Below are 18,959 nucleotides of genomic sequence, written 5' to 3'. Positions count from 1 at the left end.
CGGACAAAACGAACTAATGGTGGACTGAGGGCTTTTCGTAGGCTGAGTTTCTGGTTTATTATATTGGGGACCGCTTGCCCTAGGATTCTTGTTGCTGCCCTGGCCATATGACTTAGTCTTTAGTGGATTGCTAATAGCTTCTATAGGTCTACGATCTACGCTTTCATCTAATGAACGTTCCTCACAGTACAAAAGTTCGCTGATATTCTTGGATCGACTACGGTTTTCCTTTATTACACTCTCGGCGCGCTTACATTCGGCTTTCAACTCGGCGAGTGTATTCACCTGGGAGGCAAAAGTAAGGTTCGTCAGGTAAGGCTTTAAGTTTCCCTTCAGGATCCCAACTAATTCTTTCTCTGGAATTTTCTTCCTCAGCCTAAACCTAAGATTGTGGACCTCCCCATAAAACTCATCGAAGCTCTCCGCTGGCATCTGCTTTCTTTTCATAATCTCCCGGATTATCTCGTAATCGGACTCCGCAGTATTGAAATGGGCTAACAACTCCGCCTTTAGTTCTATATATCCGAAATTTGGATCATCGGCATGGTCTTCGAGGACCTGCCAGTTCCACTTCAATGCGGAGAACGTTACGAGACAATGGAAGTCAGTGAAGAGCTGATAATGGGAGAGGTCGTGCTGCGTTCGCATCTTTTCGATCCTGAAGAGGAAACTCTCCACCGTCATAGCCTTTCCAGTGCCGTCGAACTTGATGTGCCATTTGTCCAAGTCGATTTTCTTCCACTTCGGTGGCACCTGTGCGCTCTGATCGACTTGTGTGACGCTGTCGTTGCCTCGGCGGTTGAGTGCTTCGTGACCCCTGATTTCCGGCGTCGATGCCACTGCGGAACGATGATCCAGGGCTTGGGCGGATGTCTCTATGTCAGCTACCCTATTGCTGAGGTCCGACATATTTGTCCTCATGTTCCGAACTTCGACCATACACTGCGCCATCATGTCGTGTTGTTGCGCCATCATCGCCATCATGCGGCTCAGTTGCTCGACACTGGTTGCAGTTGAAGCCGGTTCACTCCCTGGAGCTTTCGGACACTCGGCACCAGAGCCTGCTGACTGCGCACTTGTCCCTGGATCGTCGAGCCCAGATGCACCGGGTTGGTCAGATGCAGACATTTCTAAAAATTCGTCTACCTTTCGTGAAAAACTAGAAATCCAATTTGCCTCTGTGCCTTGTGGTTCTTGTGGGTTCGATTCGCTGTGACGGTGAGTTGAATCAGTTCTGAAGATGCGTGATGAACACCTGTTCAAATAATCCGTTGGAACGAAGTCCACCGGATGTTGTATTCCCGTGTCAACCTGATTAAATATCGATCCCACCACTTGGTTCTCAAGCGCCCTAGTGATGCTACGTGTTACTGGCCTATCAGAATTCAAAAGCCCCAATCCACCAGCTACTATTTCTTCACGCTCTCTCTCCATACACTCAGAATCACTCAAAAAAAAGGAAGTATTCCACACGCTTAGCTTCGGCTTACGAGGAACCTGGTTAGTTAAAATTCCTTTCAAACACTCAAACTTTTCGGACTAATTTACTCCCTTCGTAAAAAAAACTTCAACAATGTTCGCTAATCCTTCTAACCTAACTCCAATTTTTAACTACAAATATATTATTTCACGCTTAAAATTAAGGCACGTATGCAATACAAAGGTTCACCAGCGTTTAGTTCAAGTTGTGAATGCCTCATATCGCAGATAAACCAGACTTCTCTTACCAGTAATACGGCAAAAGAGTAAAAAAATCCAATAACAGAATATACAAAAATACAATTCAATTTTACTTAGCAATATAAGGAAAATGATTCTAGAACGAGATTTAAAATAAGGGGAAAAATTGTAAATAACGTTTTTTTTTTTTTTAGTTCAATGTATATATATACGGTAAAAAAAAATAACAATTTTATAAGAAAGGATCCTTCGTTTCTTTCTTTTCAACGTGGTAGCGTTCTGCAAATCTTGCAACTCCTAGTACCTGTATAATAGTTTATGATTAGTGGCATGTATATTTATAATGTTTACGTTTGTGTATAAGAAAGGTTTTCTTTTAGCTTGGTGTGGTAGTGGTGTTGCACCTCGGCGGGGTCATCATGGGTGCGTCACATGCATATACTAGGCTTAGGTGTCTTTAGCTGACTCACCTTCTGTTAGCGGGATCTGCAGCGGGAATTAATGGTCCCGGTTAAACGGGGCACAACTTGTTTTATTCCTTTTTTGCCACTGATTAAAATAAACTTCTTTTCACTTAAAAGACACTTTCCCATTTGAATCTTCCTGTTAGCCGACCAAGCGATCGTGCCCCGGTGCATTTTCGAGTGGAACATTTCTCAAACTTTCACTCAGATCCACGTATACAAACACATAATTCATATCTACACCTTAGCCCAGCAAGAACGACCTAACGCATTCTCTACATTGTCAATAAAAACCAACACATTTGCATATTAGTCATATCCATATGCTATTATTTTCGTTATATAACGCGTTATTAATCGCATAATAATATTTGATTGAAAAGAGAGAAATATATATAGAATAATATAATAGCGAATTCCATGTAAAAGAAAGAAAGAACTGCTCACACGTGAAACGATTATGCGTTAGATTTCTCCAAGAGCCCTATGAAAAATGATGGAAAGTTTTTGAATTTCTCACACAAACTATTTGTAGTACTAGGCGTATATAACGCATTAGTTAACAGATAGGGTTCTTACTGGGAGCATATGCACCTAACACACGTACGCGTACGCACACAGTCATTCCGGGCAGTGCGCCTTCTCACACATGTTGCGCAACATGTTTGGGTACATCGTTGAGGTACAAACGGGCATTTGTGTGGGGGGTATATTTGAGTGGGGATATTTGTTGCAGCAGTTACTTGCCACCTACAACATAGGCTGTCGTTACAACACCCATATATTTAATAAACCTTTTTTCAGTTGAACATTACCAGCCGCACTCAGAACCGTTTAATGATTACTTAAGGTGTCCCTCAGCAACGATTTGAAAAAATTTCCGCTCAGAGTCTGTTAATGATGCGTTAACGGCATTAAATGAACGTTAAAGTTAAGTAAACAAAAACCTTTACTTAAATTTTTAACGAATGATTCTGAAGTTTTTTGTTTGTTTCCAATAAATTTAAATTTCGATAACGTTGCTGTAACAGTGGCAATGGCCCAGTGAGCAGAGCACATTCGTGCCATTTTATTGCTTAAAAAATTAATATTTTTTATTTTATTTTACGTTTAGAAACTTTTTTGATTCATCTCTTTTCTTTTACTTTCAGTTTCTCAAATTTATAGTTTTTCCTGTTTTAAAAAATCTTTTTTTCATTTCGTTTAGTTTTTAGAAAACTTACTGCTAAACGATAAATATAATAACGCTATTAGCGCATCTTTCAATAAGTCATTCGAAATACCGAAAAGGAGATAGTTGCCGTAATATAAAGACTTTTGTCTCTCGAAAGACTGAGGTGAGTTGAAAGACAGATGCCAGAATTTGCCTCTTATTGGTTTCGTTTGTCTTTTAGCAAACAGTTTTTAGAAATTTAACTTAAATAAAACAAAAATTTTCCTTTTTAAAGCAATAAAATTTATAAATCAAAAGAAAATTAGATCAAAAAAGCAAAAAAAAAATTCAATAAGAACAGTTTATAAAAATTGAACAAGAAAAATAAACTAATTAAAAAAGGAAAAATAAAATTTTCCTGCCCTAGGACTCGAACTCGGATTTCTCTGCTCTGCTCACTCAGCCATTGCGACTATTCAGTCAGTTCGCGCAAAATAACTGAACGAAAAAAGTGAGTGATGCCACAGAAACAAAGGGCCGCAACTGGGGCCATACTTAGATTTTTCATTTCCTAATTTTTAACTCTGTGAGGAAACATTAATTAACAGATTTAACGATCCTTAGTTAAGTGCCCGTTAGAGCTAATTTAAGAAACGTTTCTGAGTGCGGCTGTAAGCTGTTTAAAAAACTCCTCCCATTTTGAAATTTGTTGCACAGTGATATTAATGTTAAATTATATTTTTTTCTAAAGAAACCTCATATAGCATTTTCAGTTTAAATGAAACCATTTTCAAACTAAGCGAAATCTTTCTCAAATTAAATGAAACCTTTTTCGGATTAAGCGAAACCTTTTTCAAATTAAATGACACTATTTCCAGATTCAGTAAAACTATTCAAATTGAATGAAACTTTCTTTTTGATTTACTAGGAATTCGCTGTTATCCGTTGTTGGTCTTTACGGTCAAGGCACATTGAATAAGTAATAGCAGTAAAGCATCTGCTTTGTTTTTTTTTTGGACTTTGAACCGCCAAAGTTTGTTTATTTTTTCATATATGGGTCATTTCCAAACAACGTGCTATTTTTTGTCCCCCCTTTTATAATTTTGTATGGTGGTAAAAACGAAAAATCAAAAACAACTTTTATAATTTTGTATGGTGGTAAAAACGAAAAATCAAAAACAGCATTATACGATTTAAATAATAGGCCACCAACAAAGCTATTTTTTTATTATTGTAAGCCGTTTTGTGTTCTTTTGCGTACGGTATTTCTTTGATATATTTTACCTAGCCCATATAAAAATATTTGTCCCCGCTCAGGTTAAGTTTAAACAAAGAAACAATGAAAAAGGGCGAAACTGTTTGGGAATGACTAAACCTTAACTTTTATTGTTTTGTTTTATTTTTGCCTGAAACATTTTATTAGCATAAGCCTGACTTTCTATTATAACATTGTCCCTCCGAACTTTCAGAACAGCAGGGTATAACTCGGAGTTTACCGGTTAAACTTATCAGTTTGCTTGCGCAACAGTAGATTAGGCTTTGACTCAGAGATAAAGCCTTAGGCCAAATTCACAATGCGTAGTTAACTCAGCATCGACAGTTAAATACAGATTTTCTGCACAAAAATCTGTAGTTAACTGCCGATTCTGAGTTAACTACGTACTGTGCATTTGGGCCTTAAATAATTTACCCAAAAAATTTTGAGGGTTAAGTGGTTTAAATAAAATTTTTTAATTGCGAGATATTTAAAAAAAACAAAAAATAAAAGTATTGCTACATTCTAAGGCCCAATTTCAGATAGCCTATTTAAGTAGAGATTCAGATCATACATTTAAATGGCCAATATTGGCTATTTAAATATGAGATATACAACCCTGTGTTTGTACCAAACAACCAAGATTGATTGGTTGGTTGTTTAATCAATCCCACCAAAAAACAATCGGCCGTTCAGCACAAAATTTAAACAAACAAGCAAATGCAACAACAATTTAAAGAAACAGCAGCAGTGCTGCCAATAGTTTGGCATATATAAACAAAGTTGATCTGAAACTCAACGAAGGTTAAACTTAAGAGCCATTTAAATATTTATTTGAAATTGGCCCTAACGATGCCCTAACGATGATGAGGAAATCATTAATTATGTTAACTCAGATTTCTTTAATAGATCAGCAGCAGAACGAAGTGATCATTGAATGCTCTGCAAGATAAATAATTCCACAGGAGATTTCAATACAAATTATCAACAGTTCTTCCAAAATCCTTTGTTTGTGGTGGCTAGGACTTACCCTAGATTTTTAGGAATTTTTTTTGTTGAAGGTGTCGCTCATTTTCTCCATATAAAATAATGTTTGATAATTTTTTTATATGGAAAAAATGTGCGACACCTTCAACAAAAAAATTTCCCAAAAATCAATGGTAAGTTCTAGCTTCCTCATACTTGCACTTTATTATAAAATATTATAAAATATATAATTTATATATCTCTATATTAATAAAAATATTGTGTTCGTATGTCACGGTCGTCAAAACTCGAGAACGGCTGAACCGATTTGAATAATTTTTTTTTGTATTGTTCGGTATAATACCAGAACCAATGATATCGCAAAAAATTGGAGGGTTGCCACCTATTTGAAAATTTTTAAACCCAATTATATTGATAAAATAAATAAATTGTTACAATATGAGTATCAAATTAAAGAGTTTTTAGAAAGATAACTGCTGGAAATATTTTTGACGAGGGTTGCCACCTATTTGAAAATTTTAACTCAGACAAATTGATAAAATAAATGAATTATTGCCATGTGGGTGTAAAACTATAGAGTTTTAAGAAGGCGTACAGCCGAAAATATCTTTGAAGAGTGTTGCCACCTGTTTGAAAATTTAACTAAAGTACATCGATAAAATAAATGAAATATTACATTATGGGTATCAAATTAAAGAGGTTTAAGAAAGATATCTGTTGGAAATATTTTGGAGAAGGGTTGCCACCAATTTTTAAATTTTAACTCAGTTAAATTGATAAAGTAAATTAAATATTGCTATGTGGATATCAAACTAAAGAATTTTAAGAAGGCTTACAGTCGAAAATATTTTAAAGGAGGGTTGCCACCTGTTAAAAAATTAAGCGCAATTTTAGTGATAAACTAAATGATATAGTACAATATAGATATTAAATTCAAGAGGTTTAAGAAAGATATCTGCTGGAAATATTTTTGAGTAAAGTTGCCACATCTTTAAAAATTTAAACTCAGTTATTTTGATAAAATAAATGAAATACGGTAATTTGGGTATCAAACTTTAGATTTTTAAGAAGGCCCTGAGGAGGGTTGTCACCTGTTTGAAAATTTAACTCAATATAATTGAAATAGGTATCAAATTAAAGAGGTTGAGGAAAGAAAACTTTAGAATATACTTTTGTGCAGGATTGCCACCTATTTGAAAATTTTAACTCAGTTATATTGATTAAACAAATGAAATATTGCAATGTGGGTAGCGAACTAAAGAGTTTTTAAAAGTCCTACAGTAGAAAGTTTCTTGGAAGAGGGTTGCCACCTGTTTGAAAATTTATCTCAATTAAATTGGTAAAATAAATTAAATGTTACAATATCGGTACCAAACTAAAGGCATTTAAAAATCTTGATTTAGAAATCTATATTTATATATAAAAAAACGTTGTGTTCCTTTGTCACGGTCATCGAAACTCGAGAACCGCTGAACTGATTTGAATAATTTTTTTTTGTATTGTTCGGTATCATAGCAGGATCATTTATATTACAAAAAGAAATAAATGAAGTATTTCAATATTAAGGTTAATTGATAAAATAAATGACTTATTAAAATATAGGTATTAAATTAAAGGAAGTTTAAGATAGATGACTGTTGAAAATATTTTTGAGGAGAGTTGCCACCTTTTTGAAAATTTTAACTCGAAAGTTTAGTATGTTGCACCAATGTATTTTCAATATAAAGCGATAAAATAAATAAACCAACGAAAAATTAGTCCCTTGTCAAATATGTTTGATTTATTATTATTTTTTTATGGATATGTACAAATGTAGAGCGGGTACGGACGATGTGTGGTGGCTGACGGCCGTTCCTGGTTGAATATGGGAAAATAAGTACCCGCGCTGTTTTCAATAGAATTGAGGTCAACCTCAAAGCAGTAAAACTGTTTGGAGGGGAAGTTAAAAAATAGTTGATTTGGCGGGAAAAATTTATGACAGTTTCTAATAAATACATATGTACATTAGAGTGGTCCAAAAAAATAAGGTCGGATTTTTAATGCCGCCACCCCTAGGATTGTTATATACCTAAAAAAATATACCCATATTTTTTATTTTGAAATAAAAAATAATTTAGGTAGTGCTCAAAGCGCTCAAAGTTTTCCATGTATTTTATATGGAAAAAAAAAAACATCTTTACGTACATTTTTGGACCACTTTAGTGTACATGTATGCGTACATATGTACCTATATTATTAATTATTAGGGTGGACCTTTTTGGATTGATTAAATAAATGAAATATTGCGATGTGGGTATCAAACTAAAGAGTTTTAAGAAGACTTACAATCGAAAATATGTTTGAGGAACAATATGGTTTTGATTTGGAAATATTTTTTATAGGATTGTCATCTATCTAAAAGTAAAGACTGAAAATATTGAAATGAAATGAAATATTACATAACTGGTTCCAAACGAAAAGTATTTGGGAAAGCTTTACTAGGGAATTTTTTTTAAATCTTTCCACTTATCCAAAATCCGAACATTGTAAATAAATATAGAATTCACAACATCTTATCAAACGAAGTGATCATATTATCAACGAAGAGCTGGTACACAAATTACTTAATGTAAAAAATTCATAAACAAGTAATTTTTTAACCAAACAACACACCGACTCCAATTCTCATATAAAAGTGTAATAGTACCGTTAATTTTTTCTTGATCGAATGATCGGATCTAAACCAAATTAGTATGGGATCACCTGGAAATCGGTTGACGTGGTCCAAAGTTATGCGGTAACATGCATAAAAAAAATCCGACGAATTGATAACCTTCTCCTTTTTTTGAAGTCGGCTAAAAACTACTGAAACAAATAACAAAATGATAAAAGAGTACCGAAAACAAAAGACTATCGCATGAAAGCTGTTTAAAAAATACTTAATAAAATTGTTGACACCATTCCCTAGCATTATAAATCAGTCAACTTTTAATCGTAAGCAATTTCGTTTGGGGTCGCCAAGGCATACTACGTATATTGCGTGTAAAGAAATTTTGAATAACATGAGATAATATTATTATGATTATGATTATCATTACTATTGTGAACTCCTATTCCCAATCAAGGATTCCCAAATTAAAGCGAAAGCAGAAGAGCATTTACGATCGCATGATGCAAATGTTAAGATAATAAGAGCTGCAGAACTGAACCATGAAGGAACATTTTTTTTACAAGGGCGTGTAGTTTCTGGCGTGTGCCGATGACATCGACATCAACGGTAACAAAAATAGCGAAGTCTCTTCTGCCTTTTCCAAGCTGGATAAGGAAGCAAAGCGAATGCGCCTGGTGGTAAACGAGGACAAGACGAGGTATCTCCAGTCACTGCGTTCGCGCCTTGGAACCCACGTCACTGTTGACAGTTATAATTTCGGGAAAGTGGAGAATTTCATTTACTAGGGAACCGGCACTATCACCGACAAAAATATCAGCATGGAAAACTCACGCAGAATTACTCTTGCCAACAGGTGCTCCTTTGGACTGAGTATGCAATTGGGGGGTAAAGTCCTTTCTCGACGTACAAAAACCGCACTCTATAAGTCACTCATCATGCCCGAGCTGTTATATGCCGCAGAAGCTTAGACAATGACAACATTTTATGAGGCGGCTCTTGGAGTATCCGAGAGAAAGATCTTACGGAAGATATACAGGCTTCTACGCATGGGCGACGATGTTACCGTAGACGATGGAACGATGAGTTGTATGAGCTTTACAACCAAATGTACATAGTGCAGCGAATGTATATAGAGCGGCTCCGCTGGCTTAGACATGTCGTTCAATAGGAACCGAAGTTTCAGGTGTAAAAGAATTCAACTCGCAAGCCGATGGTGGTAGCAGACGAATAAGAAGCACCCATGGCAATGGAGAGACCAAGTTGGCACAGAGAGAAATGACTGGCGTTCTTTGTGGAGCTCGGCCAAAATGGCTTAGGCGGTTACAAAGCCAAAGTAGAAGAAGAATATGCAAATGATAAATGACGGAGTTGGGGGACCATTTTCTTGGATGCGCCAGGAGGAACTAGCAAAATATTCCTTATCAGATGGATTCTGGCAACGGTTCGATCAAAAAATTACATTACCTTAGCCATAGCTTCGTCTGGAATTGTTGCGACATTATTACCAGGTGCAAACATTGCCAATTCAGCTCTTTAGCTGCCATTGAACATATAAACCATCGAAACGCCCACGTGCAATATTTCCAGAGCATCCGGTATGAAAAAAGTTTACCAAAAAATTAAATTTATTGTTTGGGATGAGTGCACCATGGCACATAAAAAATCGTTTGAGGCTTTTGATCCATTGTTGCGGGATTTGCGTGGAAACGTTCAACCATTCGGTATATTGCTCGCAGGAGATTTTACGAAAACATTGTCTGTAGTTTCTCGATTAACACGAGAGATAAATGCTTGCCTGAAATAGTCAACATTGCGACAAGACGAACATACATACACTGCAGCTGAAGTATTCGCGCGACAATAACTGGACATTGGGAACGCAAAGCTGCCAGCCAATGAGAGATTAAGACGAATTTTATGGCCTGATAATTTTTGTAAATTAGAAACATCGAAAGGAGAACTGATCGAAATAATGTTTCTTTATTAAGGAAATAAATTTTAGGAATCACGATTGGCTCAGTGAACGGGCTATTCTTGCTGCGAAGAATAAGGAGGCCTATCAACTAAATAATAGTGGTATTGACAACAGTCGTTGCTTGAGCTGATCAGCACTTTTATTAGACTGCCAGACCACTTGCGCACTGTGGTGAGTACAACTAATGTTATTCAATCCAGCATTCAACGTGAGGAAATAGCATATACGTCGATAAACACCGTTGTGGAAAAAGACCATCCAACGAAATTTTTGAACTCGATTAATCTTCCAGGGAGACCTCACATACTGAAATTAAAAATAGGTTTGACAGTTATCATGTTGCGGAATATTAATCAGCGAAAACTCTGCAACGGAATGCGACTCGCAGTTAAGAAATTGATGAAGAACGTAATGTAAGAACTCCCATGATTCCATTTAATGATGATGATTCAATTTAAAAGATTTGAATTCCCAATTCGATTGACATTCGGAATCACAATCAATAATGCTCCAGGTCGAACTTTGGAAAAGTATGGTTTGGATTTAGATGCGGATTGCTTCTCAGATGTTGCGTGTTCCTCTGTCGGCAAACCAGATATCCTTGATATCTATGCAGAGAATGGAAAAATAACAAATATTGTGTGCACGATGCGGATTGCTTCTCAGATGTTGCGTGTTCCTCTGTCGGCAAACCAGATATCCTTGATATCTATGCAGAGAATGGAAAAATAACAAATATTGTGTGCACACGAGTACTTATTACATAACCAAACACATATGAAACGTATGCTTTGTTTCGTTAATAATTTATCGTCCATATAACAGAAATATGCCACAGCAAAGCGTGGCAGGGTACAGCTAGTTATATATAAAATTGAATGGGCTAAAAAACTGCATACTCAAATTTTTTCTAGAGAGCGTAAATAAAAAGTGCAATATTTGAATGAAACTCTGTAGAATTTTCTTTAATTTTGCACAAGGTTTGGAACTTTTCTTTTTGTGGTTTTTGTTGTAGAATTAACCATATTTTTATAAAAAATTTGCGAAAAATAAAATATTTGAAAAATAGTTGCCCGTATTGTAAAAAATTCGCTGTACCTAAACTTTATTGACTGACTGTATGTAAATTCCATTTATTTATTTTATTTTTTTAAATAATTTTAATTATATTTTTTTATAAAATTGTAGCTCATTGTCAAACAAAAACCTTGCAAATAAATCGAAACTTGAAAGAATGAAAAAAATCAACAAAGTTTCAACAAATTTTCACAGTTTTTGTTCAGAATTTGTAGACATGTTTTGGGTTAACATTTTTGTGGCCCATTCATTCTAGTATAAGGTGCAAGTTTGAAGTGTCTAGAAAATACCATTGATTTTTTGAATTTTTCTGTTTGCGGTGTTGCGCACTTTCTTCCATATAACGAACGTTCGCATTTTATGTTATATGGATGAATGCGCGTGTAGCGTTGTTGTTTTTTATTCCAATATCTTAAATTAAGCTTTATTTTATAGTTTTTGTTAGACAATGATAAATGATGTACACAAATTTCATTATGGAAGAAAAAGTGCAACACCTTCAACGAAAAAAGTTCTCAAAAATCTACGCGAATTGAATGTACTATCTCGATCATTTAAACATCTCGGACTCGCCCACCACTAAAAATGATTATTTAAATCTAAAGTATATATGAAATGATATTTAATATTTGCTTTAGAGATGAAATTTCGACAAATTTGTTTAAACAAAAATGTTAAGCGCATATGCAGAATGTGGAAGCGAGATTCTTCTGCTTGCGTTTCTATGTTTATATCATTTATCAGTTTAAGCACATACGATTAAATGTAAAATAAATATTTTTAATTACGGATCCGAAAGAAATATTTATTAGTTGCATTGAGTTACGCAAAAATAGTGCCGAAAATAACTCGCTTGTGCTGAAGGTGCCGGCTGCTTCCGAAAGGGCCGAAAATGGCACAATGCACACTCATTTTCCATCACTGTCACACATACAATCTCACTATTCTGTTGACTTCGTTTTCCCCTTCCAACAACTTTTTGCTTCCGCGCTTGCCAAGCACCGCTGTGCAAAGCTTTGCATGCGCAGTCGGCCGCGACACATATGTGCTGATTTGGGCATCCCTATTCTATTTGATTGCTATCTTTTTCTTTTTCCTTTTGTTGGGTGTTTGTGTGTGATGTTTCATTTTGAGAGGGTTTATTGTTCAAAGTGGATGTTGTTCGGGGAGTATGATTTTTATTTGTTTCGGTTTGATTTGGTATGGAATTTTTAACAACTTCGGCCAGTGACGGTTTACTTGTTTGTGTTTCTATGGACTCTAATTGGTATGCGTTTGGATTGCTGTTATATACTTTCCATGCGTCTCAATTGTACATCTACGTTCGATTTTTATTCTGTTGACCGTTTTGTGTTTAATAAAGCTAGGGCAAGATAAATCATCAGAGGTATGTGTGTCGATGTTACAATTTACGCAAAATTTTCGCGAACAGTTATCATGTGGAGGAGGTATAGCGCATTGTACATGTATTTTTTGTGTGTCCTAATTTTTGGCAATTTTTGCACCTCATCGGATTCGGAATATGCTCGCGAACATTGACTCGTTCCCATCCTTTGTGAATTTTTTCAGGTATAAGGTCAAAAGTGACGATGGCTGCACCTGTTGGGGTTTCCGTTCCGTTTACCAATTTTGATAATTTTTTTAATTTCGATGACTTTTTGACCTGCCAATCCTTCAACTAATTCTGTTTCCGTACGGTGAATTAAGTGTTTTGAAAAAATTCGACCTTGAGTGGAGTGCAGGCTCCTGTGGGAAGTGATTTTCATTAGTGTGTCGCTTTAATAAATTTATCGGCTGCCTTTCAGTTGCTAACTTTGATAAGTAGGTCTCCAGATTTAAGTTCCGTAACTTCCGTATAATCGGTGCTTATGTGTTTGAGCCCTTTTTCCATTTTAAATACATTGTATGAAGCTAATGGACCAGTAGCAGTTTCTCCAATTTTTGGACCTGTTGCTGAAGTAATTAGATACCGTGGAATATGGTCGTCGTTCTGCGTAGTTTCCGGAAGAGGTGTGAAATCATAAGTCCTTAGTCGTTTACCGTAAGTCTTTTCGCCAGAGAGGTTTACATCGGGATCTAGGTCCCGGAACCTATTCCTATTGGGGGGAGGGGGTGAACCCCATTCATTTCGCCTTGTAATAATCAGAATTTTTGAATATGTGTATATGCACTTATACAGTACTATATTATAATTACGTAGTAAGAGAAAAAATGAGTTAAACCGTATTCAGTTAATCAATGATCGCGGTAACAAGCAGGTCTTAACGCGGCAATTGCCTGAGGTAGACTGCGCTGCTGAACTTATATATGGAGAAGCTATTGAACTTCCAGGAGATTTCTTTCAACCACAACCAATTGGAGATCCTACAAGTTTCGTTTCAACTTTAAAAACAATTATGAAACATTTACAACCTGTTCCAACATCGGTGCATTCCAGCAAGACAATTTTAATTAGCAAAGACTTAAATACATGCACACACCCAGAAGATAATTTAGGTAGGCCTTCTAAAGTAAAGCCATTTTAAGAGACCTACCCAAGAAGGGTTTTTCAGCCTCCTTGCATGCCTTCTAGAAGGGGTTATTCATTTACAATTTACGCGAATGCATACATTATATTATTTAGCGTTACAAAATTATTCAACATTGTTTATTGAGCTTGAGGCCGTTTTTAATGAAAAACTATTGTGGAAAAGCAACAACAATTTAAAAAAATGGTAGAAGTGATAGCTATTTCGGAAATCACCACATTTTCTCATCAGACCGCTCAGCGGGATTCGAGCTGACTCAGCCAGTTGCCTACGCGCTGTGCTAAGTTCGCCTTATAAACTTTTGTTGCTTTTTCCACTTTTTCATGTGAGCCAACTACAATCAAGCGCAGCTATTCCAGCGCTATTTAAACTTGATCATGTGGTTGTTGGTTTTATTGGCTTTTGTTAATTCTGTTGTTTGGTGTTAATTCTATTTTGAGAATGTTTAACTTTTAGGTGTGTTCGTCCTAAGTTATTTGTTTTTGTTATTTATAACCTTTTAACAATTATATTCCACAATTTTTATTGAGCTTGGGGCCGTTTTTAATGAAAAACTATTGTGGAAAAGCAACAATTTGAAAAAATGGTAGAAGTGATAGCTATTTCGGAAATCACCACATTTCCTCATCAGACTTCTTTCAGTAGGATCCGAACCGACGATCCCACTGATTCAGCCAGCTGCCTACGCACTGTGCTAAGTTCGCCTTGTAAATTATCGTTGCTTTTTTCCCCACTTTTTTATTTGTTAAGCCAACACAATCAAGCGCAGCTATTCTGCTGCTATTCACACTGGATCAAGTGGTTGTTGGTTTTGTTGGTTTTTGTTAATAATTTTATTTTTAGAATGTTGAACTTTTAGGTGTGCTCGTCCTTAAGTTATTTGTTTTTGTTATTTGATGGCCTTATAACAATTATATTCAACAATTTTTATTGAGCTTGAGGCCGGTTTTAATGAAAAACTTATTGTGGAAAAGCAACAATAATTTGAAAAAATGGTAGAAGTGATAGCTATTTCGGAAATCACATTTCCTCATCAGACTTCTTTCAGTAGGATTCGAACCGACGATCCCACTGATTCAGCCAGTTGCCTACGCACTGTGCTAAGTTCGCCTTGTAAATTATCGTTGCTTTTTTTCCCACTTTTTCATTTGTTCAGCCAACACGATCAAGCGCATCTATTCCGCTGCAATTTACTCTTGATCATATGGTTGTTGGTTTTGTTGGTTTTTGTTAATAATTCTATTTTTAGAATGTTTAACTTTTAGGTGTGCTCGTCCTTAAGTTATTTGTTTTTGTTATTTATGGCCTTATAACAATTATATTCAACAATCAACAACGGCCTCAAGCTCAATAAAAATTGTTGAACATAATTGTTAGAAGGCCATAAATAACAAAAACAAATTACAAATTAATTTTAATAAACATTTTAAATTGCAATAACACATATTTGATATAAACCTTATGCAAATAATTCAAAGATGTATTATTTTTATAAACTAAAGAAGCAACTTTAAAAGAACTCCTCCAAAAGGCCTTCATATAAAAGCCCTTCTGGAAGGCCTTCCATGGGTAGTGAAAGAAGAAGCCCTGCAATTTGTGCCGACCCATACAAAAAAAAGAAAGAAAGGAATGTAGACCGAAAGGCCTCTTGACTCTCAGGAAGGCCTTTCGGAAAGGCTTTAACTCCTGAAATTATCTACTGGGCATGTCCGGATCAGTGTTGATACTGGTCGATTATCTTTGGGTTTTAAATATTCAGGACCATATGCAGTCCTCGAGGGATTCCCTAAATACTTTAAAATCTCAGGTAAAGATAAAATTCAAATAATTTCTATAGACCGTTTTAAACCAGTTTTTCAATCAAATGGACTTTAAAATCTCAGGTAAAGATAAAATTCAAATAATTTCTATAGACCGTTTTAAACCAGTTTTTCAATCAAATGGACTTTAATGTTAATTACCTTTTTTCTTTGCAATTTATTACAAAAAATTGTCAAATAAGCGCATTTACATTTTTTTTGTCTATCTGTATTACCATGATACAATAATTTTTAGAAGGTAGTTTCACTTCTTCTTCTTATCCGCCATGTTAGCTATCTGACAGAAAACGTGTTTCGTATTTTTTGTTGTACCAACTTTTCAAAAAAAAAAACCAGCTTTTGACGTTGGAAAAATAAAACAAAGAAAAGCCAAACATATAAGTAGAGAAATTTTCGAATATTTTGAAATAATTTTCTTCATAAAAAATTAACTGCTGCTTTCGTGGATATTGCAACACACGGAATAGATGTAAAGACACAGCTATAAGAGCCACCGCACACCACAGACTTTATCGGCCGCCTATTTAAATGATAGGGCTCGCTTGAAATATGTACATGAAGATGTATGGAGGTGCGCACATTACACCAGCTTAATCGCTCTGACCAATAAGTTGTGGTGCAATGGAAAGACTAGCGAGCACATCTAAATTGGCGGCCGATAAAGTCCGTGGTGTGCGATGGATCTAATTCATTATAAACAAGAAATATTGCTGTTATATTTTCATTTTTATGATTTTTATTCATGTGATTAGCAGTGGCAAAAATGTATGAACAAAATACGTGTATTTATATTAAAAATTAAGTGATCAGTTATGAAACATATAAATCTTTACATGTTCTGTTAAAAAATATCTAAAATAACAAGCGATAATCCCCAAGTTCTATATCGTAGCAGTGGCCACATTGCGTGTTTGTCACAGACACGGTTTATGTCAAAAATTTTGAAGTGAAACTACCTTCTAAAAATTATTGTATCATGTGTATTACTGTATACTGTGAGCACAGCATAACGACTTTAGATTAGGTAGATAGATATGGAAGTTATTTTAGAACTTAAAGTATAAATGTGAATATGTATATAAAAATGGGACGTTGCGCAGTGCTTCCCTTGCGTCCTTTTATTAAAAGTATAATAAATATTCATATCAAACCAGTAGAGTTCATAAGTGTCCTCAGTAGTGACTCGTCCTCAGCAAGAGCAGGGACGGCCACTTTCCTAGTGACATAACCGTCACTCGTGCCCGCTAAGTTCGGCACGTTTTGCTATCACATTCTTAATAGTGAATCAAAAATGCTCCCAGAAGTTTTGTGTACGTGTGATTTTTCAAACCAAATAGTTTGCCTGCTTGCTCATATATGAAAATATTAACTTGACTCATATGTGAAAGATAGCTCGCACGAAAAAACAATAGATGGCGCTCCAATCAAAAATTATTACAGGTGTGTTAGTAACACCATAAAATTTGCGTTTGTGTTGGAGTTTCTGTCACGCTGTCTGTCACAAAATGCTGTCCCACCCGTCACAAGCCAAAAGATTTTTTATTAATTCTCAAATATAATAATGCCACTAAAGCATAAAATGGACCTTAACATTCTTTGAGCTACATACGAGAAAGCCCCCATGAACAAAATATTTATAGATTTTTGTCTAAAATTGGGAACCAATCCAACAACTCAGAGAGGCGGGTGCCGTCGTGGTCCCACCCGTCACTCTTGGAAGATGTAAATTTTCTGTGCAAATTAACACCCAAATTCATAAAAAATAAAGAAGACTTCAGCTGCGTCATAAATCGAAAATTTGTAAGAAAATGTCACTTTATAAAGCTCTTTAAAGCTATTTTATTTTTTATGAATTAGGGCATAACAATATAACTACGTTTTATACTTTAGTTTCGTAATAATCTGATATCTGACTTCAAGTGTTACATTTTGAAACTTGTCAAATTAATGGTTAAAGAGAAATTACTTAAAATTTGAGCAAAAACGAGTTAAAATGTCCCAGCCGTCACACTGGAATGCCCCTTAACTTACTTACAAACATACATATGCGATGCTATACAAAGAAGTTTTAAATTCAACACAGAGTCATTTAACGAATGCTGTAACTGATTTGATGACTCTTATTATGTTCTCATGCCTTTTTCAGAAAAAGCTACCAGCGAAACCAATACAAATGAAGACTGGTCTCTCATATTAGATGTATGTGATAGGGTTTCATCCAACCCACGAAGCGCCAAAGACTGTTTGAAGGCGATTATGAAGCGTATGGGTCACGCCGATCCACATGTAGTCATGCAGGCTTTAACGCTTTTAGATGCTTGTGTAAATAATTGTGGTAAACCATTTCATTTGGAAATTGCTTCTAGAGATTTCGAAAATGAATTTAGGCGTTTGTTATCAAAGGCACAACCCAAAGTTTCATTGGTGAGTAACTATAAAACAGGACATTTTCAACATATTTATCTAAACGTAATTTTTGTATGTGCAGAATATGCGTCAAGTGCTTAAAAACTGGGCTGAAAACGATTTTAAGAGTGATCCGGAATTAAATTTAATACCTTCGTTCTACAACAAGCTACGTCATGAAGGCTACGACTTCAGCAATTTGAACGAAAAGCCACCAAAGTTAGTAACAAAATTGACTGCTTTACAGGATCCAAACGTAGTAAGCAGTCAACAAGAGGAGGATGACATTGCTAAAGCTATTGAACTATCATTGAAGGAGGCGAAAAGTAGTCCAAAGCATCAAGGCAACGCGGGAGGTACTAGCGGAGGAGCCTCGGTCGCATCTTCTGCTTATGTAAGTGCATTCCTTAAATACCAAGCGGAGTTGGGGGTAGGGCACTAAATTTTCAATTTACACTAATAGCCAGAGACAGTGGGGTAGCCAGGATTTGGCTTTGGGGGGATGAAAAAAAATGTCCATCGATAACTTAAATCTGTGACACACAATGGCTAGAGGCGTCGCCTGAGTGTATTCTTTCATATATTTATGTATGTTCCAGTTTTACCGTTATATACTTTTTATCTACTCGTTTATTCCATGGTTTCTTCATACTTTATTTAAATTTAAAAAATTAAATTACTATACCGTTTTAAAATTCACTGCGGGAAATTTATATACCCGAGCGCACTTGTTTTATTCTCTTTTTGTCTTCGCCTTCTCGGTTTTGCCTTTATAAGTTTTAAAAAAAGGTTTTAAACGAATCATTATATCACATTCCTAGGCAAGTTTTGAAGGAATATTTTCGATACTATATTTTATTAAAACAAAATGTCGAAGTCAGCTTCATATAGAAACAGTGTCATCGTTAATTAAGAAAGAGATGTTCTTAAATATCATAACTTTACGACACTCACATATTGACTA

General features: G+C 35.4%; 1 protein-coding gene across 1 annotated transcript in view; it reads left to right on the top strand.

Annotated features, from left to right (window-relative positions):
- Positions 1-17,707: 17,707 nt before the first annotated feature.
- Positions 17,708-18,959, top strand: part of LOC118750460 (signal transducing adapter molecule 1-like) — a 38,464-nt gene continuing 37,212 nt past the window's right edge. Inside the window, exons 1-2 of the mRNA XM_036485177.1 lie at positions 17,708-18,013; positions 18,078-18,389. Coding sequence (XP_036341070.1) covers positions 17,723-18,013; positions 18,078-18,389 — 603 coding nt within the window. The 5' untranslated portion in view covers positions 17,708-17,722. The remainder of the gene's footprint in view (positions 18,014-18,077; positions 18,390-18,959) is intronic.

The sequence above is a fragment of the Rhagoletis pomonella genome, unplaced genomic scaffold (genome assembly GCF_013731165.1).
Source record: "Rhagoletis pomonella isolate Grant_MI unplaced genomic scaffold, Rhpom_1.0 Rhpom_scaffold_00247, whole genome shotgun sequence".
Classification (NCBI taxonomy): Eukaryota; Metazoa; Arthropoda; class Insecta; order Diptera; family Tephritidae; genus Rhagoletis; species Rhagoletis pomonella.
This window is presented reverse-complemented; position numbering and strand designations above follow the sequence as displayed.